This window comes from Erpetoichthys calabaricus, chromosome 18 (genome assembly GCF_900747795.2).
Source record: "Erpetoichthys calabaricus chromosome 18, fErpCal1.3, whole genome shotgun sequence".
Classification (NCBI taxonomy): Eukaryota; Metazoa; Chordata; class Cladistia; order Polypteriformes; family Polypteridae; genus Erpetoichthys; species Erpetoichthys calabaricus.
This window is the reverse complement of record NC_041411.2, coordinates 73,179,602-73,204,685: the sequence shown is the minus strand read 5'-3', so window position 1 is coordinate 73,204,685 and position 25,084 is coordinate 73,179,602. Positions and strand designations below refer to the sequence as shown.

At 37.4% G+C, this 25,084-nt stretch overlaps 1 protein-coding gene across 1 annotated transcript in view; it reads left to right on the top strand.

Annotated features, from left to right (window-relative positions):
* Positions 1–25,084, top strand: part of gnai2a (guanine nucleotide binding protein (G protein), alpha inhibiting activity polypeptide 2a) — a 159,551-nt gene that overhangs the window by 117,708 nt on the left and 16,759 nt on the right. The window contains exons 3-4 of the mRNA XM_028824619.2: positions 1,941–2,082; positions 20,592–20,752. Coding sequence (XP_028680452.1) covers positions 1,941–2,082; positions 20,592–20,752 — 303 coding nt within the window. The remainder of the gene's footprint in view (positions 1–1,940; positions 2,083–20,591; positions 20,753–25,084) is intronic.

Below are 25,084 nucleotides of genomic sequence, written 5' to 3'. Positions count from 1 at the left end.
ATATGGGTGTTTTTCTTCTTGTTGATTTTATATTTTTAAAAGGGGAATTAGTTTAAATGAACAACATTATCCAGATTAACAGTTTTCCATATGTTTAGTCTTGATTCTTTACTATATTATTGTAGTATATCTCCATATTTTATTTACATGTAATAAATTACTTAGTCATGCATTGTGTTCATAGAGCAATATACAAATACATACAGATGATGTGTTTGTGCATTTTAATGAATGAGTTTGCACAATGCTAAAAATGTAAGTGGCTGTGAGTTGGAGGTGTTAATGAATAATATTTGTGCCAGTGACGTGTGTTAAACAACCTTTTTGGGACTTTCACATAAGGCACCTGAATTGAGACCGAGTCAACTACCGAAGATATATTCACAGAGTAATGGACAGTGGTGCTGAAAGAGCCTTTTGGAACAGACACCTGTGATGGTGCAGGTTGTCTCCATGCTCCTGTCACCCTTTGGGAACTTTTTGAACCCCCAACCGTTGATAGTCATAACCAAGATGAGCCAGGCAAATAACGACACACACAAGCAGCAAGGGGTAGGTGCAAAAATACATTAGTGCTTTTATATAAAATCAATAAAAAAAACAAACAAGTGTTCAAAAGTACAGTACATCCATTCATAAATAATCCATAAAAAGAGTGTTCAATAGTGGAGGTTAAAACCAAGTCAATAAATAATATTTTAAAAAGAGGTTAAAAATCCTCAAAGCAGAAAACATTCTACCAAGTCAGTTCCCAGTACCTCTTTTCTAAAACTGATGTTTTCCCAGCCTATCCTCTATGAATCATGGGGAAACGTCCTGCTGATGGGCACATCCAACCTTCTACTGCAGACTCGGGTTCCTGCTAACCCTCTGACTTGCTCGGGAGTGAGCATCGGGCCACTCCAGCTACTCCAAAACACATGCTTAGTTGGAGTGTCCACCTTACACCCTTGAGCATCAGCCCCTACGCCCCTCCTAGGGGCTCTCCTCCCGGCTGCCCACCTCTGTTTCTCTGTACCAGGTCTATTCTCCAAATCATGTCTTCCTTCTCCTCTTTTTAACCTGTCATTTTTTCCCCTTTCTTCCCCATTTCTTTTCCCCTTCTGCCGTGCAGGCTTCCCTTATATTGCCTTGTCTAACTGGGTGCCGGTATGAGATGGTGCTCCCTCCGAGGTAAGAATGAGGCACATGACTGACGCACATATATGCGCGATCAGCCAGACACCCCCCAACCATCCCTGGAACGAAGCACGCTCACTCACACTTGCACCTGATTCTGAGCCTGCACGCTCTTGGGCATGATTATTTATTTAAAACTGTTCTACACCATAGACCATTCATCATAACACCTCAGTTTTTTGTTGTGGTTAGGGCACGCAAGATTTTAAAGGTTGAGGTCTATCAGTAGCTATTGCACCCATAGGTGCTGACTTGGGCCATGTGATGCATTTTCAATATAATGAGGAGTCCATGCTGCAGTTAATTCTGCGTGTTCACAGGGGAAATGGTAGACAAGAGTACTTTATGTAGTATGTGGTTTAGAGACGGTATTAAGAACAACAAACAAATAAGACAGATTAAACGAGTCTAGCTGAATAAGACACAGTAAGGGCTAGCTTTTTGGATTTTTCTTTTCTTTAACCTGCCTTTCTGTGAAATTATTTGTGTGCACTGTTACATTAGTAATATAAAAAAATAAAAGAATGTATGTTTACAAAGAGAAATACATTACAGTAGGTACAACTGGCAGTTTAAAATCTATTAAAGTAGAATTCCGGGTAAATACTCAGCCTGATTGTTTTTCATTTTTACTAAATATATTTTTTAAAAAACATATTGCCTGATTTTTGTTTTTAATAATATCGAATTTGATAAAAGCAAAGGAAATTATTAATTTAAATAGTAGTAGTACTGTTTGACATATGCTTATTGCTCCCTAGGATTATCCATGAAGATGGCTACTCTGAAGAGGAGTGTAAGCAATACAGAGCTGTGGTTTACAGCAACACGATTCAGTCTATCATGGCGATCATTAAGGCCATGGCCAATCTCAAAATCGACTTTGGAGATACCTCACGAGCGGTAAGTTCATTAGCTGTAAGATAGATTTAGATACAGAGAGAGAGCCTTTACAGATTGCAAAAATTACTAAAGTGAAAAAAAGTAAGCTACTGGCATGTGACCTTTTTCTAAACACATCAACAAATCAATCTATGAAATGGAAAAATAAAACTTTTTCAGTGATTTTCAGTTGAATACTTCATGTACATAAACACACAGAGTTGTGGGCAGTCACAGCACATACCCGTGACCACCATTTGTGCAATTTGACATACCCAGTGACTCAGTCCAAATAGTCTGACAATTTTGTTTTTGTCTTATTTCATAGGTGAAAGGCTCTATATGTATGAGAGCTGAAAACTAATGAGTACACAGTCAGAAGTATAATATATATAATGCAGTACCAATTAATAAGAAACATGGGTGTTTTGATCTTTGCAAACAGAGGGGTTCATCTATTTGATGTTTTGTGTTTTTTGGTAGAATGGAATAAAAAAAGGGCAGATATCACTGCTGAACTTGGTTGCACCTGTAACCCTTCTGCATGAGCGCTGGCTCCAACTTGCAGCATGTTATTGGCTTGCTCATGATACTTTGTAAATATGAAACTGTGCCAGAAATTTGTTACGTAGTCATGTACATTGCCAGTGAAACCTAGTCAACCATATCACCCAAGGTATATCCTAGTAAATTGATAGCAACTGCTATAGTGAAGTTTGAGATACCCTCCTACTACAGACTGTGTAATGTGACATCAGCTTAACTCTCAGTTCTTCTACTAGACTAGTGAATGTTTGCACACTGATAATTTGCAAAGAAGTAGAAGTCAGACAAGCAATACACCTGCTTGATTAGCTATAGAAGGAAAGATTCTTCCAAGATAGAATAATACTATAGGATGTGCATTAATAATAAAGATGCTCTTATCAGTTGCCCCCTAGCATAATAACATATTCCACCCAAATTTACCCTATACAGTATTTAATTTATCGAAGATAATAGGCATCCAGACATTTAGAAGAATCTTTATGGAATGCATCCTATAAACTACAGTGTATTAAATGTAATCTTCTGGCAGTACGCCACCTTTGTATATAAAGGCTAGAAACTTAGTTTAAAAAGCCTGCCCCACTTTTCTATGCCTGAAGTGTTAACTGTATGGTTTTAATGATGATACAGGCAATATTTCTAGACTTTGTGTTATTTCAAGGACTTCACCTTTACATTGAGTAAAGGAATATTTCAGACTAAATTTCAGATGGTCATTCATAAAACATTTTAATTCATTATCTGTACAAAGCATGCTATACTGAAATGCAACTAAAAAATATTCATTACACTCACCTCTTGTTTGAGATTGTCTGAAAGGTATTCAGGTTACTATTCAAATTGTGAACACTATTATTAAGTGCCTGCACAACTAACACACATTTTTTGGAAGTGCTCTAAACCTGACACCATTTTGGGTTAAATATTAACATATCTCTCATACATCCTTGGATCTAAAATTTCTCTGTTCTTTAACAGCAATATTTAATGTAACACCTAATTGAATGACATTATATAATTTAAATTATAAATCTTTTGTGATATCCTGCACTATGTTGCTGGCTTCTAGACCCATTTTTCTCAAGTGGAAGAATCCTAACCCACCTCCTACAAGAGAATTTTTATTTTAATCATTCAAAAGGGACAAACTGTCAGGCACACATTACAGTGGTATTACTGGCTTCACTGCATTTGCTGTTTTAAGAGGCAGTATATGGAATGAAACCTATCTGCTGATTCAGAGATTGTAATTCCAACAATTTAGTCTTCAAGAATAACATACACTCAACTCAAGCACTCAAATAAAACTTAACCACTGAATGAGCATTTACAGTCATATATATGTGTGTGTTTATGGCATTTGTAGTCTGAATCACAATCTGATTGTATGGGTGGTTACCTACCAGGTAACGCTTGTGGTTGGTCAGCAAGTCGGCTAACATCTGCCACGGTGCCCTCTTTCAGTTGCGAGAAGCAGATTATAGAATGGTTGAAATAGTACTCTTTGCATTATTTGACAGTAAACTATTTCAACCATATATATATAATATGTATGTATGTGTATGAGATGTACTGTAAGTAAAAAGTACGCTTTAGAGATGTCTGTTATGCATGAGTTGTAAATATGATCATCTGGTCAATTTTCTTTCATATAGAGAATAAGCTGAATGCTTAACAAGGCACATAAAAAACTACTGTGAACAATGAGTCTACCATTGTTTTATTCCTAGTAGAATGTTAAACATTTGGAAAACAAACTCTTTGTGTGCCATCCCTGGTTTTCCTAGTCAAAGCTTTTATATGAGATATCCCTGAAATCTGATGCTGATGTTTTACCAGCAATTGAGGACTGTTTAAAGAATTAGCAGTTTCAGAACAAAACCATAAGTGTGAATTAAAGTGGATGTCTTTCAGTTGTGAGTAGTCTCAACCATTCTGATATTTTTAGTCTCAGTATTTCAATTATTTTAAGACTGATCCATATTAGGGATGGGGAATCTCTAGGCAGCTCATGGTTTATTGCTATTACAGGGTGCACAAAAAAAGCCATTTTTCAGTGCCTATTGATTCCTCTTGATTTCTGACTTCTAGTAATGACAGTTTTTTTTTTTTATTGTTTGACCACTTCTTTTAAAAGGTAGGCAGTGGCTCGGTGGTTACAGCTTTGGACTTCAAACCCTGCAGTTGTGGGTTCGTATCCCACCACTGACACTGAGTGACCCTGAGCAAGTCGCTTCACCTGTATGTGCTCCAATTGGAAAAATAAAAAAAAAATGTAACAAATTGTATCTCAGACGTTGTAAGTCACTTTGGATGAAAAAAAAATGTAAAATAAATTATTATGCATCACGAAAAGTGATATGCTGAGTTTAATTCCATTATTCATTTTATTAGCATAATACAAAACAAAAGGAAGTGCTAACTGGCACTAACTGGCTCAGATGTCATGTGTCAGCATATTTTCCTGCATTGTATAAAGTCAACAAGACAATGAAATTGCCTATGTTGCAACATGAATTTCAGCATGTCTTAAATCACTTAACATTAAGGTTCCCCATTCACTGGAGTGTTTTATTGTACCTTTATCCCTGATTTTTAGCACAGGGAGAAATGGTTAATCCAAAAAGGTGCAATGAAGTACATGAGAATAAGAGCTTGCTTTGCAAACACTGTCCCCATTATTTTATACTTGACACTGTCGTATATATTCTTGGTCTGAATTGCATTTGGGTGTAATTTAGTTGGAATACATACACACCTTGAGTGTTTACATTGTGCCCAGAGTTGAGAGAAAGTCCGTTTGTGCACACATTGATCATCCATCATATTTATCGGCTCAACACGGGCCTGTACCATTTTTTGGTCACCTTCTCTGTATGTGGTTTGAAATGCAGACTCTAATTGAACTCTGATTTGTTTGTGCTTATTACATGGCCCTTACCTTAGTGGATTCTGCTTATTACAACGTCTCAATTCCTGATTGGTCACCCTTCATGAAAGGAAACCATATTCCAACATAGCAGACTTTGAAGAGTAGCTTTTCATGGCATTTGTTAGGTTGCTTATCTGTATACACCTCATTCACTCCTTTGGAGATGTACATTTTGCTAACTTCAGGTGCTGTGATTTGAATGTTGCATATATGCACAAAAGGCAAATAATTTATTGTTACGGTTTTGCAATAAACCCGTCGGCCTGCTGCATTACCACCATATAAAGGATTTTTCGACTGATGCATGCATGTTCAGCGTGGCCAATTGTCTACATCATACAGTTGTTTTAGCGTGAACAGGGATACTTACTTAAACAATGTGAAAACCTCAGTATGGACAGAGATCATTTTGGTTTAAATATGCTGTTTTTAAATGAAAATTGTAATGGTGCGTCCTGAGTAATTTGATCTTGTTAGAATCTCAGATAGATGTCTTTTAGTTTAATTGGCAGCTCAAAGCTACCCTGATGTTATTGAATATGGGTGTGTACCCAGTGCTGCATCGATAGGCTGTACCCTTTGTGATCCCAAAACTGGATTAATGGATGGTTGTCTTATGCATGATGAAATCCACCCTCATTAATTATAGCATAGAGAAGTGTGTTCTTTTTCTTCTGAGTACTTCACAAGAGATCTGTTTTTTGCTAAACAGTTTCCACTTTGCTTTGAAAGGTGTTAAATGTATGCTGCTCTAATAAACACTTCTGTGATCTTTATTAACTGGCTGCCTTGCTCAGACTTTTTACTTTGTATTAAAATTCATTTATTTGACACATAGCAGAGATCCAATGACATGGATCTAACTGACCAAGAAGTATAATTAATAGTTTATAAACCGTCTCATATAGGATATGCCTAGGCTGATCCTATCTTTCTCCACCCCAGTGCACCTCTTCCTTCACTCCTCTTCTGCCTTCTGCCCTACATACCTAAACCACCTCACCCTCTTTTTGTTTATTTATATTTTTTAATCACAATGCTACTTATCACTGCCACAATGAACCAGTTCTGTACTCTTCCACTTGATCATTATCGTCTAAGCCCTTTCCAGTGTTCCCCCCCCCCAACCCGAGTTTATTTCTTGTTTACTGGCCGCATCTCACTTCCTTATGTTGTTTTTTCGTTTTGCACAGCTGGCATAAACATTTTCCTTCAATTAAAGAAGAAAATCTTATGAACTGTGTGCAACTTTTGTAGGTTATTCCTTGCATCTTTTATACTTCAGCAAAAATGTCCCACTTTTTCCAAATCCTTAATTCATTGTCAACAATGTGTAAGTTTCTGCTTGATCCAACTTCATCAGGGTCCCTTCCTGATTGTTTCCAACAAGCATCAGGTTCGATGTCTTACAAAGTGACTCTCAAATAAATACTGACATCAGCATCTTGTGCAGTAAGAGTTCCTCCAAATGCCTCATGGACCTGCATACACCTTACCCACTCCTTTGGAGGTATAAATTTTGTTAGCTGCAAGCGCTGTCATTTACTACTGACATTCTTAATCTCAGTGCTGCCATGTTATTCTTTTTTCAGTGAGTTCTATTTCAAGCGTTCGTATCCAGTTTTTGTTACTTCTTGTAATGCAGTAATATCTGGTCTGTGAAATAACACACAGTACTGCAGTTGTCCAGTAGCTATGTGATCTAAATTAAATAATTACCTTTCATCATTACCTAGGTTAAGTCAAGTTTTCAAATGCTTGTTTAAATGGATCACGGAGTCTAAATGATGGAAACTAAAAAAAAAATTCAATTTCCAGTAAAACTAGAAAGAAATTGTACTTAGTTCAAGTATGTACTGTAGAGTGGTTATTTGACTGACACAAACACTAATATAGACATTTAAGTGAAAATTGACAAGGGTACGCCCCAAATCCCCAAAGGCAAAAACCATAGCACAGCTCAATGGGAGGGTCATGTCGACGATGCACTTGCCAAAACTTTTCATATTGTACAATTCACATTCCTTTATCATTTTCTATTTGCTTGTTGAAATACAATGACAATTACCAAGTGTTTCTTTCAATTGTGTGTTTGTTGCTTTATATGTTCATATCATGACTGTGTTTAATGTCTGAACCTGTTCAGACATATTAACAGCACCACTTGTACATTGGATTGTGAATAAAGATGTGTATGTGAAGATTTTTAAAAATTTCTTCTTAGTTTCCTGAAGCATTCAAATTATCCCTTGAAAAAGTTTGTATTCCAAGATCAGAAAGGGAGAACTTAGGGAAATGGTAGTTAATGCCAGACTAGGACAGCTTAGTAGAGAAAAGTAACAGCCAGCTCATACTACTACTACAGCTATTGAAAGCAAATATGAAGAGGCTTATCAGCTGTTCTGACTAGAGTCGTTGATGTATTTGCTGAAATGGATTGAGACTCTCCAATGTTCTATCTTGGTCAATAAAATTAAAGTTACATTTTTGTGGTGAGTACATTGTGTGTGTTAAATTAACTATCCATTTTACATTAGTCCCATTTAAAAGAGTGAGTAAAGCCAGAGTCAAAGTGATCTCTAGTCATGAGGCATGTCATACTTGCCAAGTGACAGTTTATGCAGCTGAAAATCCCTGGCAATGTCACATTTACCGATTAAGTGCCAACCTTCTTACTTGGGCAGGCACATCCCTTTCAGCCAATAATGGTGCTCTCTTATGGAGCCGGTGTTGTACAAAGGGATGTACAGTGAGATTGGCCACAATCTTGGTCCTTTTTTGTTTTTTGTTTTTTGTTTTTTTTCTCCGAACATTTTGCTGTGGTTCCCAAAACATGAGACATCAGACAGACGACCTTCTTGTCTGTTTGTGAGATCTAAATCACTTATGTTCCTTTTTCTATGCATTGTACTTCTGGATGAGCATTCATTGGTTGTCAGCTCTCATGCATACACAGCCCGTCCCTGTGACTAAAGACAAAATCAAAACTGTTACATTTTGTCTGATTGAGTTGTGAGCTAGTAAGAGTGAGTCGCTGGTTAAGTCACGATATACGACTGACTCCATAGGAGCACTCTGCTGACTTCCGCCGTCTTTTAAGATTATGTAAATGAAAGCTCTGTCTAATGTGACATGGCCTTCAGTGTGTGTTTTGAGAGTGTGCCCTGTGATGGGATGGACAACCTGGTTTAAGATTAGTTGCTGCTAGGATAGGCCTTTTGTCTCATAGCTATGAGTAGGATTAAGCTAGTTTGATAGGGTTCACAGGGTCAACATTATCATATGTACAAAGTACAGTGCAATTCTTACTTGGATTTGCAAATCAACATGCAGCATGTTGCCATGATTCGTGAGTATTAGTATGGTACCTCGAAACTGAAGAGGATCGGTAAGCAAAGATGGCTGTGATTGAGTATATTGTAGTTAACATATACCTGTTGTACAAATGTGGAGATGCACGTTTGTGGAGCATAGACTATCCAACTGTAAATATAAGGTTGCATTTAAGATTGTATTTTTTGGGCAGAGGCAGAAAAGTTTCAAACTTTTTATTTAGTCAGTCTGTTTGCCTGAGGCAAAGGAAAAACTAGGTGACAAGTAGTATGTAAGTGTGTAGTCATGGAACTTTTACTGTTGATTTAATTGTCAAGGAAGGTTGCTAAAAAGAAAGTGAGGTTAGTGAATGTATTCCTTTCTGTAACATACTGTTCTGAATGCCTCCTTTCTTTCTCTGCCTGCATGTTGCTCTCCTTTTTTAGGCAATATCTGTTCCAGAATTGGTTACGTGATAGAAAATGTAGAAATTACTGTACTGTTTTGTTAGTATGCTTACATTATGTTTGTTATAATGAAACAACATTGTGCTCTGCTTTCTTGTACTTCTAATTTCTGGAACGTTGAAATGACTTACCTATTCTGTCTGCTTTCATTGTGTTTTATTTAATAATAATAATAATTCATTACATTTATATAGCGCTTTTTTCAGTACTCAAAGCGCTATTGTTCTTGTCCATATGTTATATCTGTTACCTGTTGTTTGCCTCTTCTTAGATAGTAGACAATGCAGTGTGTTTCTCTTTTTTGCATTTTGGCTTTCTGCTTTCACAGTGCCTCTCTTGTTACAACACCTATGACTCCGCAGAATCTACCCATAACATACATTACATGCACAAGTGCTGGCACATGCATGTCATTGATCTATGTGGTTGGCTTTCTGCCTCAAACTGCTTCAGTTCCCATGGATAAAAATTCAATCAGTATGCACGCCTGAACAGCATGAAGCGTACAGTTGCTTGTTTTCTTCTGTCATGAAATGTGCATAGAACTGTAATGCACTGCAGTTTCAGACCTGCAGTCTTTACTATTCCCTTTAAAATTCACTGTAGTTTGCGTTTTGAGTAGATAAGATTCTTTGCTGTACCAAATTATAAGGAGAATGTAAGGATGATTTTAGTGGTGATCCAATAAGAATGGACCAGCACTGATTGAGGTAAGAGAACCTTTTTAAGTTGAAGAATGAAACCATTGACAACAGAAGCAAAACTTACTAATTTTCTACTTGGCAGTCATTTACTTTATAATCTGTCTCCTCAAATCTGTGCATAGCCATTTTTCATAACAGATTTTTCATTTATTAAAAATCTGTAAATATTCATAATGTCACACTAGACTTGGGCCTAATATCTTTACAAATAGACACAATTGTCTTGTTTAAGCTAAAATGGTATAATACCAGTAGTTCTGAACTTTAAGTAAATACTTCGTTCTGGTTTTTGATGTGCTGGAGACTCAACGGGGAGCAAATTTTGACATCACAGAAAATTCAAAAGGAGAACTATGGAGTACAGCAATTCAAGGGGGCACATGATTGTGTGGTGTACTGGGTAGGCAAGCAATCCGTTATTTGCTTCAGTACTGTTTTAGTATCAGTGCTAAGGTCCAAAAGCTGCTATCGATACCAAAGTCAAAAAGTTCAGTATCAATTCAACACTATGCGGTACACAGTAAATCTGTTTGCAGTATTAAAGCCTTTATCTATACCAGCGGTTCTCAAACTGGGGTCCGTGGTCCCCTGAAGCAGTTTCGGTGGGACTGTGAGAAATGATTGCATATTTATACTATTTATATTTTTATAATTATTAACCTTTACCATCCGAGGGGAAGTAAGTGACTGAGCTCCGTCATTACCCCCACCACCTAGACCCGACCACTAATTCGCCGTTCCGTTATTCGCTGCCACCACATTGTTTTCCCACCGTTATCACTCGGCACAAACCAGCCCTTATTATCATAATCAAAAATTATCGATTTTTTTCGTAGAATCAAAACACTCGCGAACAGTTTTCGTATATTTTAGAAGCAAATAAGAGCGGTAAAGGTGGATGCAGATAATCAACAACAACATATTTTACATTTTTTGTGTTTTTAAGTGGTGAAATTGCCCGCTCAACGCAAATGGTTAAGGCAAAGCAGATGCATCCATCCCATTAAAATTTTAACTTAAATTTAATAACTAAGATTTACGTAATATTTTCTGAATAAATAATTGTCAAAAATGTTTTATTCACAGCAGCCTGTACCTATGCAGTGCTGTGCAGTGGGTATGTGGCACCCTTGTGCAAATTATTTGGCACTCCCAATTTTCTTGAAATAATATTGATTTTTTTAATTTTTAATAAAAGGGTCCGTGAGCCATTGAACAATTTTTAAAGGGACCGCCATGCAAGAAATTCTAAAGAAGTTTGAGAACTGCTGATCAATACTAAATAGATAATGAGTATTGCCTTTTTTTTAAATTGTGTTTCTAAAGATGAATATACTCCTTACTAGAGGAAAAAATATGGGTAACTGATAAAGTAAAGGAAGCACTTCAGTAAATGAGGGATGCAAATTTATATTCAAAGAAGATGCTTCTATACAAATCAAATTTTTATTTGTCACATTCAATTATTCACATGGTGCAAATAGTATTAAAAATATTAGTATTCAAAAAATAGTATATTATTACCGAAATTCAACAAAAATATAAATTAAAAAAAATACCTATACGTAGAAACTTCTGACTTGAATAAGAGAGCAGCTACTGTCAGTCACAGGCTAGTAGGTGGCAGTAAGATGGTCAGATCGGCTTAGTTGTACTGCAGGGTTTCATTTAAAGGCATTGACATTTGAACAGAGCTGGTCCAGCATGTCGAGCCTACAAATGGAACCTCATTCCAATTCTCCTCTAGTTAAGTCACCAACATTCTAGGGTCAGATTCCTTCATTAGAATGTTAGTACAATGGGAATCGCATCTGGTCCTGAGGTACTAAACTTTAATTTAAAGATGATGTAACTTATCTCCCTAGGCAGTGTGTGGTCTTTGAGATAATGTAGCATTTAACTTCCCATGATGCTAAAGTTGTTCTCTGATCAGTTCAGTTTGCCCATTATGTTGGGTAATTTGGCTTGAAAATAATTTTCAGGTGACGCTGAGAATCTTCAGTGGAAACGTCAGTGACGACACCTGCTAAACTAGCTGAGATCATTTGTGGAAGTGATGCTACCATGAACGACATACAACATCAGCTGAGGCGAGTGTGGGCAAACTTTAACCGTGAAATCTGTACACTTAACCTAGATTCAAAGATAAACAAACTGGTCATTTGACAACAAATATTAATGTTGAGCTAAAGCAAGTTCCATTAAAAACCTTACAGAGTGGAATTGTGTATTCAAACTGTAATATGTATTATATATAGTCTTTCCCTTTTGTGGATTCAAGTAGTGGTTTCCTGAACAGTGAAATAAAATTATTAGTCTGAAAAGTTAAGAGTTCATGTAGTTCACAAAAAGTTGACAAGTATGTGCATGACAACTGCAAAAAAAATTTTGAGGCCTGAATATGTGTTTCCCCACAGTAAAGATTTTTAGTTTCTATGTTTTACTGTGGGGGAACACTTTCCTGGCATGGTTTAGGTGCACTCTTTCCTTTAGAGAATAAGAGAAATGCAAACCATTCTGAGAGGTCATGACTATCCTGTGGTGAAATATTTCTATCTGGACAGCACTGCAGTCTTCTTGTCTGACTGTGCCCCTTTGTTTACAGGGTACAAGAGGTCGAGAAGTAATTTTAAAAACATGACAAAGTAAAATACTTACTCTGGCCGCACCACTAGCCGTATCTCAGCTTTGGCAAGTACGTATTGGGGGTTCTGGAGCAGTAAGGATGGAGTTTCTCATGAAAGAATACTGTGTATCTCAACCCTCAAACGTGGTTCTAGCACTTCTACTTGTAGACTCCACAACAAAGCTAATTGAAGTGAACAGGGTAGATCAGTTTTATATTGGATGAAGAAATGGAATATACAAATAATGCATCTCAATTTTTTCTGAAAGACAAGACAGGAGTGTAGGGAGTAATTGCATTTTGTGTTATACTGGTGTGTCAGAATGCAGATGTATTGTATTGTGTATTTTACTGAAACATGACAAGCTAAACATACTGAATGCACTTGTGTTGTTTTAAATTGAAAATGAAGTGATGCTAAATATTTTTTGTTTAAACAGTGTATAATAAAACTGTTTATGGTACTGAAAACATAGACTGCTAAGGCACAGTGAATGATTTCAGCAGCTGGGAATGATCTGCTTGTTTAGTTTTGTTGCCTGACCACATAAAGTGACATAGTTCGTGTAGTCTGGTTGGAGAGATGTTGTTGTTTTACTATTACCTGTATACCGGTAAAGAGGTAAGATGAGAACATCCGGTAAGTGAGGTGCAGAGACTGACATGATGACCTCCACTGTAGTGAAGAAAAGCTAATAAGATTCTCTGGCTATACCAATTTAATTAAAAGAGCTACTGCAAACACACAGTATAGTCTTAAATGTGAACAGTTTTGAATCTTGGCCAAACATTATAACCCAAATGAATGTTATTTGTCTGTTTATTTTAAAAGTTGGGCATTGTTTTCTTTTTCTTAGAAAAACACTGCCTAAAGCTCATTAGGATGTTGAGAAAAGCTTACTGTTTTCAGATGAATGACATTACCTGCCCTGAGCTGTCCTGATATTTAAATTTTAGTTCAGTTATTTTGCAGCTGCTGCAAGCTGTCGTTCAGCGGTCTTCACACTGACAGGTACTGAGCTTCCTTTGGCATGCTAAGGTCACAGCAGGTCACACTTGGAAACTTCTGTAGCTCTAAGACACACAAATACAAGATGTTTAGACTTGAAATTGTGCACAACAAGGACAGCTTGTTCTTGTTTTATTTCTTTGTGCTGGTTTATTCTGCACTGTTGAATAACTTTTAGGGTCATGGTGTCCAATGTCCTTTATCGTGTTAAACAAATAACTCTGATCATTATTATTATTTTGAAAATGGACCTAATTTTATCTGCTTAAAAAGCCATTCCTACTCAAAAGGCATGGATATTGTTTCTGTTTAAACTGAACTTTATTTTGTTTTTTTCTTCCATCAGCTATTAATCTAAAGGCAAAATTAAAATATTGGCTAATAAAAGAAATTCTTAGAGTACCAGTGCTTTGTGTTTTGTCAGTAGTGTTTTTTTCCGCCTCTAAAGTCTCTTCACAACATATCTTTAAACCATATCACTTGCTCATATTTTCAGGAAATTAATTCATTCAGAATTCTAATTGGAAAGCACTGAACATTGCTGCCTTGCATAATGCTAAATTAGAGATCCTAATCATCATGTAAAGTTCAATAAAAATTTTTCATATTGTTTACCTCTGTTCTCAACCCTACATAATTATAATAACTTCTTTCTTTTTCCTTCTCTCTGCCCACTTTTATGCACTGGATACTTTGTTAGCTAATAGGTTAAACATGTGCCTGTATTTGGTAACTAATGAACTGAATAAAAGTTTAATTACCCAGCATATGAATATTTAAATATGAATCAATTATTTTAATTTGTATATTAATATATATATATATATATATATATATATGCTGCAGATGAGTGCTGCATATTAAGTGCATTTCTAGATTAAAAACAAAATGCTAGCCATTAATAATAGATAGATGTTTAAAGTTCTTTTAGGTAAAATTGTGTAAAACAATAGGCATTGTTTGAGAAAGATTATGTAGCTGTATGTACAGGGGGCTACTTAACTATTAATCAGGTATTATTTTCTATATGGCTATTCAGTACTCGAGACTGAAGTAAGACAAGAATGGGCATACAGTGTGTACACATTCAAATAACTGCTTACTTTTAAGTGGTCAGTATAAAGATGTTTTGTTGTATTGCTATTCACTATTTTGTTGTATATTAATAATAACAATATTGCAAAAGAAGGAAGGTGAGCTTAATACTAAGTATTAAAGCAAAACAAAAAAAATGCTGAGCAGTGCAACAATTATATAAATCCACAAATAAACAGGCAGTCATATTAGTTCAGTGTGCTTAAATTACAAACAGTTCCATGTCCTTGTTTGCATTTCCAGGAAAATCAGAGGAGTCAAAGGTAAATAGAAGTCCATCTCGCTATAGTAGTGTTTCCAGAGGTGCTTGATCCTGAGCGACAGCCACTTGGAAGACCAAGAAAATGCCTCAGGAGTTTCAAACTTTTTAGAGAATGTGAAGAAGACAGCCACAAAACAGAGCAGCCCACTTCTATTGGGACCAACTGTCCCTCATTCAGGGTCAAGCAGTACAGTTCTGCAAATTATTAAACAACCATTTCAAACAGGAAAAAAGGAAACAAACATACAATAAATAATAATGCTGATTTAGTCTAAAATACTAAGATAATAGTTGTTTTTTTTAAATTTGTGGTTTATCTTGATTGGAAATATCATAAACATAAATGTGCATTAATATTAAGCTTATCTTCTCTCTTCTCATCTTTACAGTATTTGTGAGTAGATTTTTTTTCTGTCATTGTGGTTATATTTTAATAGTAGACATTTTCTTCTGTGTGTAAGGAAAAAGGCAGCATCTTCCACTGAGGAGCATGCTAACTAGACCATCCCGCTTCATGTGGCTCAGTGTTTTTGATTTTAAATGATTTGATGTTAAACTGGACATGTACAAAATGCATGTTTTGTGCGTTTTTTATTCGTTCACTGTACATTTTCTAGTTCTTTTTCTGTCTTACAAATAATATTCATTGATTATCTCTGCGAATTACAGCAATTCTACTATAAAATGGAGTTGGGACCGTTATCATAGAGGGTGTGAAGTCCTTTATATAGGTATCATTAGCAATCCAGGATCTGTACTGGTGTGTCCCAATAAACCTCACCCTAATCCAGCCAGCTTCCTAAACTCCTACAAAGGCCAGAATCTGAGAAGCCTGACTTTAATTCCAAAATGCCTTAACCAGTATATAATATCTGTGATGTCTCCCTTGTGAAAGGAATCTGTAACAAAAATGTTTGGTTTGGAAAGACAGAACAAGAATAATCTGTATAAATTAAAATATTTAATAAAAAATGAAAAGAGAAACAAGAATGTTCAAAGAGTAACAATAAGGGAGCTGCCAAACAGGCAATCCAGAAACAAAGGAAATCAAACAATAAACACAGTACTCACTAGTATTCCTTCATAATATCAATGTACTTCTGACCTGCATAGCCAGAGGGTGGGCTCATGTTGGGGTTGCCCCACCTCTTGGGGTACCACCCACAAAACATAATGGATACATGAGAGCTTAATATTACACAAAATCAAAACAGTTATATATTAAATTAATTTAAGAAGGCATAAATGAAGAAAATCATTGTTATACATAAAAGAAAACAAAAAATGAAATTCTTACTTGAATATCTCCTCAGAACAGATGACAAAAATACAATACATAAATAAACATAATATGCAATATTATATGCACACACAGTTTTCTTATGATTGACTGTTCAGCAGCCTGCGGGTGGAAACTGCCTCTGAATCTACTGGTGCACATGCCAGTGGTCCTGTACCTACAGTGGATTCAGACCCTTTACTATATGCACATTTTATTGTGTTGTAGATTTAATTTTAAACTGATAAATTTGCTATTTTTGCCCATCAATCTACACTCCATAACCCATAATGATGGAGTAAAAAACATGTTTTGAAAAAGGTGGCAAATTTATTAAAAATCAAAACACGCCATACCTGTAAGTCTTTGTACAGTCACTGGTGCTGTCAGGCAGCACGTTGTTGGCTATCAGAATGCTGCAAGCTCACAAGACTTTGAAAATGTGAAATTGTGCTGAAACGTTTTCATAGAATCAAGTTGTCATCCCAAGCAATTCCTAATCTGACATCATCAAGGTGCCAAGGTCTAGCAACTGCATTTGTTAAATTTTACATCTCCTCTGAGTTATGGAAAGTGCTATCTGCAAGAAGTAACTTCAGGCGACAAACACCCTGAAGAACAGATTTTACTTAGTAGTTGTTTATTCACCATAAGTGAATTAGTTTAGCTCTTACTAGGTCTATATCAGTTACAAAGGTAGAGCTGAGTGATGGTCATTAATGGCACTTGGTTAGTTGATGATCAGGAAGTGTTACACATCTGTTTAAATGCAAAAGCATTGGCAGTTCAGTTTAAGGTAAACCATGCTGAGTAAAAAAGACATCTGCAGTAATCTCAGAGAAGAAATTAATGTTCTTTAGCCTGAAAAGGGCTATGAGCCCATTTCCAAGCAATTTAATGTATTTCTTTTTTTATTAAAAGTTGTGTTTTTAGACACTTGAAATTAGATTTATCCAATCTTATGTCATGGTGAGGATTAGGTGTGTTTGTTATGATCAAATATGTGAATTTTATTTTATTACCACATTTAGTTTTCCTAGTTTGTCCTGTAATTTATGTGACTAGCCAACCCGCGATGTACCATACGCCGCACAATCAGGCCGCTTTTTTAATGATTTTTAAGCACAGGGAAAAAATTAACATTTGAAAAATCCGGAGGAGAGGGGAAGGACGCCCATTACGCCCCATCCGTCATGCTAGTCTGCTGATTTCTTGTTCAGTAACCTGTGAGTAGTGATGGACGGGGTGAAGCCTTGCGAAGCATCAACACATTTGAAGCAATTGTGTCGGAAATCGTATCGAAGCTTCGAAGCATTTGACACTCACCTCTCTTGTGACACCTCCTGACCATTTTCATTAACATTACAGAAACTTATGATACACTTCAATGACATCTGTTAAGAGTCGTATTGCTTTTATTTTTTCGTAGCTACAGACTGACAACGAAGAGAAGGGTTTGTCAGCAGCTTGTAGTGTGTGATGTCTAAAAAATATAAATATAACTAATGCCGACAGGCAGAATGCACTATACGATAGCAAGAGTTAAACAAAATAAGACGCCTCACCTCATGCATTCCCGGCTCTTTCAATTAGTATTTACCTTTGCACTGTATCATTATAATCGCTCCTGTTATTAGTATTATAATTAACCCTGATCTTTTCTTGAGATCACATTTAATAGCCTTAAATGTTTTCTTTGCTCTGTCTTAATTAAAACGGAGTAGACAGAAAATAAAGGTTTATCCCTGTACTTTGCCATGATATAGGTAAGCACATTTGAGAAAGAAAATGTGAAATCCTTAAATCACAGATGTCATTATTCGATCAAGTATTAAAATCTGCAGTGCTTCGAAAGCTCGACACAGTGTCGAAACCTGAATATCGAGCGGCCCATCACTACCTGTGAGTCACGTAGAGTTTTCATTGTTGTTTGCGATTCTGGCTGCTTTTCGCGTACTGAGTTGTTCCGGAGTCACAGTTGAGAAACAGTTTTTTAATGTCTTTTAAGCACAGGGGAAAAAATGAACATGTGGCCCGGTGCATTCTTTAACTGCCTTGTGGCGCTGTAGTAGTACGGCTGCTTTGCAGTAAAGAGACAGTGGAAGATAGTGGGTTCGCTTCGCGGTTCCTCCCTATGTGGATAGCAAATTATCCGCGACAAACAAACTGTTTTACACACTGCAAACCAATCCGTGCTGCTTTTTCAATGTTTTTTAAGCAGAGGGGAAAAAATGAACATTTGCAAAATCCGTAACGCTGCTTTCAGTAAGCACAATGCACACGTGTTTAATTTGTCAGCCACTTTTTGCCAGCTGTCTTTTCTGGTTTGGGCCGCTTTTGCAGTGTTACCTCTTGTGTATATTATATCTTGAAATCCTTCGAGTTGCTAATTAACTAACTAACACCCACCCACTCAGCTTGTGTGAAAAAAAATGCACCCGTTCTTTCATCATTTTGTTGCAGCCTATCAAAGACTTGCTGATCATGTTTTGTAGACTCAATATATATTGGCTTTTCACTCAGCGCGAGGGCGCGCATTCATCTCGGATTATTACATCTTGCTAGACTAACCTGCTACACGGCTGCGTTTGAAAAACCGACTTATCCCGGATGAGTTTCACCAGCATTAATGATTAGGAATCTGGTTGGAACAAAACCCTGCAGCCACAGGGGTTCACCAGGACCGAGTTTGGCAAACACTGCTGAACAGAGACGAAACCGACTCAGGTGAGGAGTGGGGGCGGGCAAAGTAGTTGTAGCTATTGATTATTCAGTGTTGTTTGCCTGGGTGTCTGATCTGCTCAACAGGATTATAAATAAAAGGAAAACAATGTGAAGGCAATGTCACAGGTGATCCTGTGGTATAGCGGGTCCACAGCTCCCCTTCAAAAGCCCATTTTTAAATAAATAATCATCGCACTCACAGTGTAGCGAGGGGCGTGGAAGTGTGGCTGAAACGGTTTCTGGGTAGACTCGTGCTTCGGGCATTTCTCCCCTGTGCAGTGTGTGAGTGAGTGAGGAGAGAGAGAGAGAAAGCCAGTACGTTAGAGTGAGCGAGAGCAGGCTCGAAGGCAGTGTGTTCCTGTGGTATAGCGGGTCCATAGCTCACCTTCAAAAGTCCATTTTTAATCAGGCAACTGACAGTAGTGGAGTCAGGCACAGAGAAGGTCAGCTGCAGAGAGAGCGTCTCGACTGTTGCAGGGCCTGAAGCAGGTGAGACGCTAATGAAAAAGAGGCACAGGGGTTATTGGTTTTTAAAGACTGCTTCCTTCATTGTGTTTTAACTTCAGTTTTAAAGGATTGCGCGGCTCTCTCTTGCGCTGCCTGTGTGTGCCTCTGTCTCTCTGTGACGCTGCCTCTGTGTGTGTGCGTGGCTCTCTCTCGCGCGCTGCCTGTGTGTGCGCTTGTCTCTCTCTGACGTTGCCTCTGTGTGTGTGCGCGGCTCTCTCTCTCGCTGCCTCTGTGTGTGTGCGCGTGGCTCTCTCTCGTGCGCTTGTCTGTCTCTGGCGTTGCCTCTGTGTGTGTGCGTGGCTGTCTCTCTCGCGCTGCCTGTGTATGCCTCTGTGTCTCTCTGGCATTGCCTCTCTGTGTGTGTGTGTGTGTGTGTGCCTCTGTCTCTCTGGTGCTGCCTCTGTGTGTGCCTCTGTCGCTGCCTGTTTGTGCGCGCGGCTCTCTCTCTCGCGCTGCCTGTGTGTGCCTCTGTCTCTCTCTGGCGCTGCCTCTGTGTGAACCAAGATTCCACTGAGGTTGACTAATGAAAAGTCAACATGGCTCAGAGCTGCAGGTGGACTGTGGCACAGACAAACAGAAATGACGGCATGTTTTTCGAGGCGTCGCGTCCGAGTTGGTGGGCGTGGCTGTGATTTTTTCGTTGTTTCCAATGGTCTAAGAGTTGGTGGGCGTGGCTCCTTCCTGCGTGTGCCATTGGCGTCTTACTTGTCGGCGGTTTAGTGAATCCACACCCCTTCCGGCTTGCTTTCCATGGTTGGCTATTTGTGTTCTGGCTTAGTGAATTATATATATAGATATTTACTTAAGCCAAGCATTCTAAGTTTGTTAGTATGGCTGTGTGTAAGTAACTTTGTTAGCTGATAGGCTTTGTGTTGATTACCAACATAACACTTGCATTCCAGTGTCAGGTTTATTGTACTTTTTTAAAAAATTTTTTTTTTTTTTTGCGTGTTCACTAGTGAGCTAAACTGTTGATATTACAAGTCCTTTGTAGTAATTGTTGATATTAGAATCTGATGATGTATTACATGTTGAAATGAAGCCTATTTCATTTTTTTTTTCAGGATGATGCGCGTCAGCTTTTTGCCCTGTCCAGTGCAGCTGAAGAACAGGGAATTATGCCAGATGACCTTGCTAATGTGATTCGGCGGTTGTGGGCAGATTCTGGAGTCCAGGGTTGCTTTACCCGCTCCAGGGAGTACCAGCTCAATGACTCTGCTGCATAGTGAGTACTGATTTGGATTATTTTTTGTGACTCTGGTAATCTCAAGTATGTGTTTGAGTTAATGGAGGCAAGTTCTTTGATATCTAAGAAACTGGCATTGTGCTTCTGTATTTTGCATGACATCAGGGGTGGTTGATATTGAACCCAAGGGGTATGCGAAAACTATCAAATTCCTAATACAAGCAATTGTATAAGGCGAAATAAAGAGTAAACAAACAAAATACCTACACAAATTAATTATAAATACTTGAATTACAGATAATTTGGTAATTTATCCATTAATTTATATGTGACCCTAGCCCTGCCTGTGTTCATTGTGCAGCCCTCCCCAGATAACCTTGTGTCCTCCTTGCTGTTTGTTACCTTGGTGATACTGGTCATCTTGATTCACCGCAGGTATTGAAATATCAAAAGGCGATAGGCACCATCCTGTCACCCTAGATCTGCTTGACTTCACTTCTAGTTGCCTGGAAACCAAGAATCAGCACTACTGTCGGCAGTGAACCTCAGTTTACAGTTCTGCAGACTGGATACACACTTGATAAGCAAGCAGTGCACACTTCAGAGGCTTTTAGGATCACCTAAGACTACTGTATGCCATGATTATAAAATTATCAGATTAGGAGTTAACAGGTAGTTGACAGATCTTAGCTTTTTTCCAAAATATGGCAAAGCATTTCTTGCATAATCGCTATTGGTGCTACAGTATACTATATCTGATCCGGATGAGTAGACAGTATTTCAGATTAAACAATAGGAGACATTGCTATAATACTAAAATGTTAGAGCTCCCAGTTTAAGTTCACCTGTGTACTTTTTGCTTGTCCTTTGGACCAAACCCCTGCTGATTTGTGTGTGCTATTTTGGCCAAAGCTTTGTACTCCATGGTGTTTTGTTAACATGACTAGCCTGCTGATTAATGTGAAGTGTCTTGAAAACATTTTAATTGAAGTGCAATTTTCTGTATCTTCTTCTGTGTTTAATTTCCTTCTCTGTGTTCCAGTAACATATCCTAAAATCATTCTTCATTTAATAATCATTCACAAACACCAGTTCCTCTATTACATTTACAGTAGATTTAATTCTCCCCCATAAAAGCTGTTCTGGTATTTTAACTGACATGTATCCTTGGAAGTCAGGGAGAAGAATGTTCTGGTCACTTATCTATGCATTCATTTTCTATCATGCATGCTTAGTTTAGGATCACAAGAAACCTGTCCTGCCCAGCATTATATGAAAGGCAGGGATCAGCTCTGGACAGGCCACTTGTCCATTGCAGGGCGCATTCATACACAAGGCAGATTAGAGTTTCCAGATATGTTAATTTTCATGTCTTTGGGATGTGGGGTAGAAAACCCCCAAGCATACATGGGGCAAATATGCAGACTACACACAGACAGGGCCTGGCATTGAAAACCAGGAATTGGCACTAACTGTGCAGAGTACTGGAATCATGAAGTCATCCTGCTTTGTTTTTGTGTTTGCTTGTTATCCACACTTAAGTGATCTATTGAGTGAAATTTTATTTGGTTCTGTTTATTCCCTCATTTTAAAATATCATTAGAAAATAAAGCTGTTTATTTGTAATGTCATCAGTTTAGAACAGAACAGAATCTTTCATGTTTTTGCTTCCTTCTGTGACATACTGAAGTTCCATTACTTTGTTGATGTTAGGAGAAAAAAAAATCTGGTATTTTTAAAATGATTTGGACAAACAAGGTGAATTGTATTGTTTTGATTCCATACTCTTTTAAATTCCTCTTTGCCATTTCTTGTTGAGAAACGCCTTGGAAAAATTTTGAAATCAATTTTAAAAGCACTTCATTAGAAACAACTTATTGTACCCCCATATCACTGAACCTATAACAGTTTTTGCAGGTAACTTCAGGAGCCATTTATTTATGCAGAAATCACCTTGATTGTACCTTCAGGTTAAATAACAAGGCTTGGTGATATTTGTCAAAGTTTATTAAAACTTAATGACAGTCATTTGTATTTACAGTCTAAGATCACTGTAGAGTGTGTGCAAGTTGAAAGAAAACCTTTAATCCAGTAATTAAGGTGTTGAGCCAAGACTGCTGATAACTGGAGGGAACTTTGCCACGTGCCAGCAAATCCACCTCACTGCAGTTCGATTCTGTCAATAGTAACTATTTTTCCCCCTCTCCTGAAAAGAAATAAATAACCAGTGAGCTATTCCTTTTATTAACAACATGTCTCAGTATTTTAGTGATTAAAGTATTTACTGTGTTACCATTTAGGACAGCGATGTTAGTAATGGACTTTGTAAGGGGTATTTTTGTGACCCTTTCTTGACCAAGGTCAGCATTGCCATTATTTACTGATGAGCTTAAAGGGTTTCTGGCTCGCTTCATATTATACAGTTATTGACAGGCAAGTGTGAAATCACACACATAATATTAAAAGTTATCACAAAATAAATAAAGATTTTAAAAGCCCTGCAAAATTATAGATAGATCTATGTTGCTTTTTGATTGAGACAAATTGTGCAATAATCAAGCGCACATAATGTCAATAGTGATGTCTTTATTTCATATAAAATACACAGGGATGGATGAATAAAAGGTAAACCCAAACATGCAGAATAAACGGAAAGCATCAGCCCTTTATCCTGTCAAGGGCCTACCTTCATGGCTTTCACTCCCGTCTTTTGGGAAGCACGTCTTTCACTTTATTTACTCCAAGCAACCTCTCTCTCCTGCCAGTCAAGTCTTACCTCCCCACCATAGACTGAAAGTGCAGTCTGCATTAAGATTGGTTAAGCCCCTTCCTATGGTCATCGCCCTCCATGTATGGAATTACATTCATGATCAACATGAGTCTGTAAACCCTTGGGGGCCACAATGTCCTCTGGTCATTAATAAGAACACTTTGCTCATTAGCTTTCTGAAGCTTTTAAAGGCCCATGTCTCTTTCTCTAGGCTACCTTAATTAATATGGCATGACAATTCCCATTCTAGTTTTGGGAATGCACGGTGCCACCAAATGGTGTGCTGTGAGTCTGTATGGTCAGTCATGGTCTGTCTTGCTGTCTGCTCTTTGTAACGGCCGACCCCTTACCCAGCCGGCAGCTACACCTCCAAGACCTGTGGCCTGGATGAATTACTGAGAGGAATCTAAATATCAAGCTGTACCTCTAACAAATAAACTTTTCCCCACAATCGACAGTGTAAACATAAGCACAAAAGAAAAGCAGATATGTAAAAATAAGTGAATATATTAAAACAGAACACAACAAAACACTATTGCACATACACCATGTAGAATATATATATACAGTGGACCCTTGACTTACGAACTCAGTTCGTTCGTGAGGGCTGGTTGTAACTCAAGTTGGTTGTAAGTCAAGACTATTTTTCCCATAAGAAATAATGGAAATACCCATAATGCGTTCCGAACCTCCCACAGCAACACTTACTTAACCTTTCCGTAATAAAAAAGGGTTGTATAATGTGCATAATTTACCAAAACACCAATAATTTTTCTAATGTACTAACCAAAAAGTTATAAAAAGTGCCTAGCCTACCAGAAACAACAATTTCATACTGTACTCACCATTTAATTTGACATCTTTTTGCTGCAGGAAGGGAGGAGGAGGAGAATGAAATGGAAGGTGGTTACTGTTTGGAAGGAACCTCCTTATACAAGTCTTTTCTTTGTAAAATTGTCGAGATGGTGGATTTCGACATGCTGTACTTATTAGCGAGATTGGTCACAAGAACACCACTCTTACATTTCCACACAATTTCCTTCTTCGTTTCGATTGTGATCGCTTTCTTTACCTTCGTTACCTCCTCTTCCTTCCTTAGCAATTTATGGAAAAAAATTATATAAATCACTGCACTAATTGAAATTACGTCCACAAACACATGTATTTGGGCTCCGACTGATGCTTACGAACGCTCTCAGCTGTTTTACAATTGCGCAAGCGGATACACGTGACCGCATTCAGGTCGTAATGCAAGATGTTGGTCGTAAATCAAGTTGTTCGCATGTCAGGCCTCCACCAGAGCAATACCGTGACAACACTATATATATATATATATATATATATATATATATATATATATATATATATATATATATATACTAGCAAAATACCCGCGCTTCGCAGCGGAGAAGTACTGTGTTAAAGAGGTTATGTAAACATATATATACATAAACATACTGTATATACATAAATATATACATATACACATCCACATATATATACATATATCAACATATATATACACATACATATACATATATACATATATACATATATATATACATATATACATATATATATATATATATACATATATACAT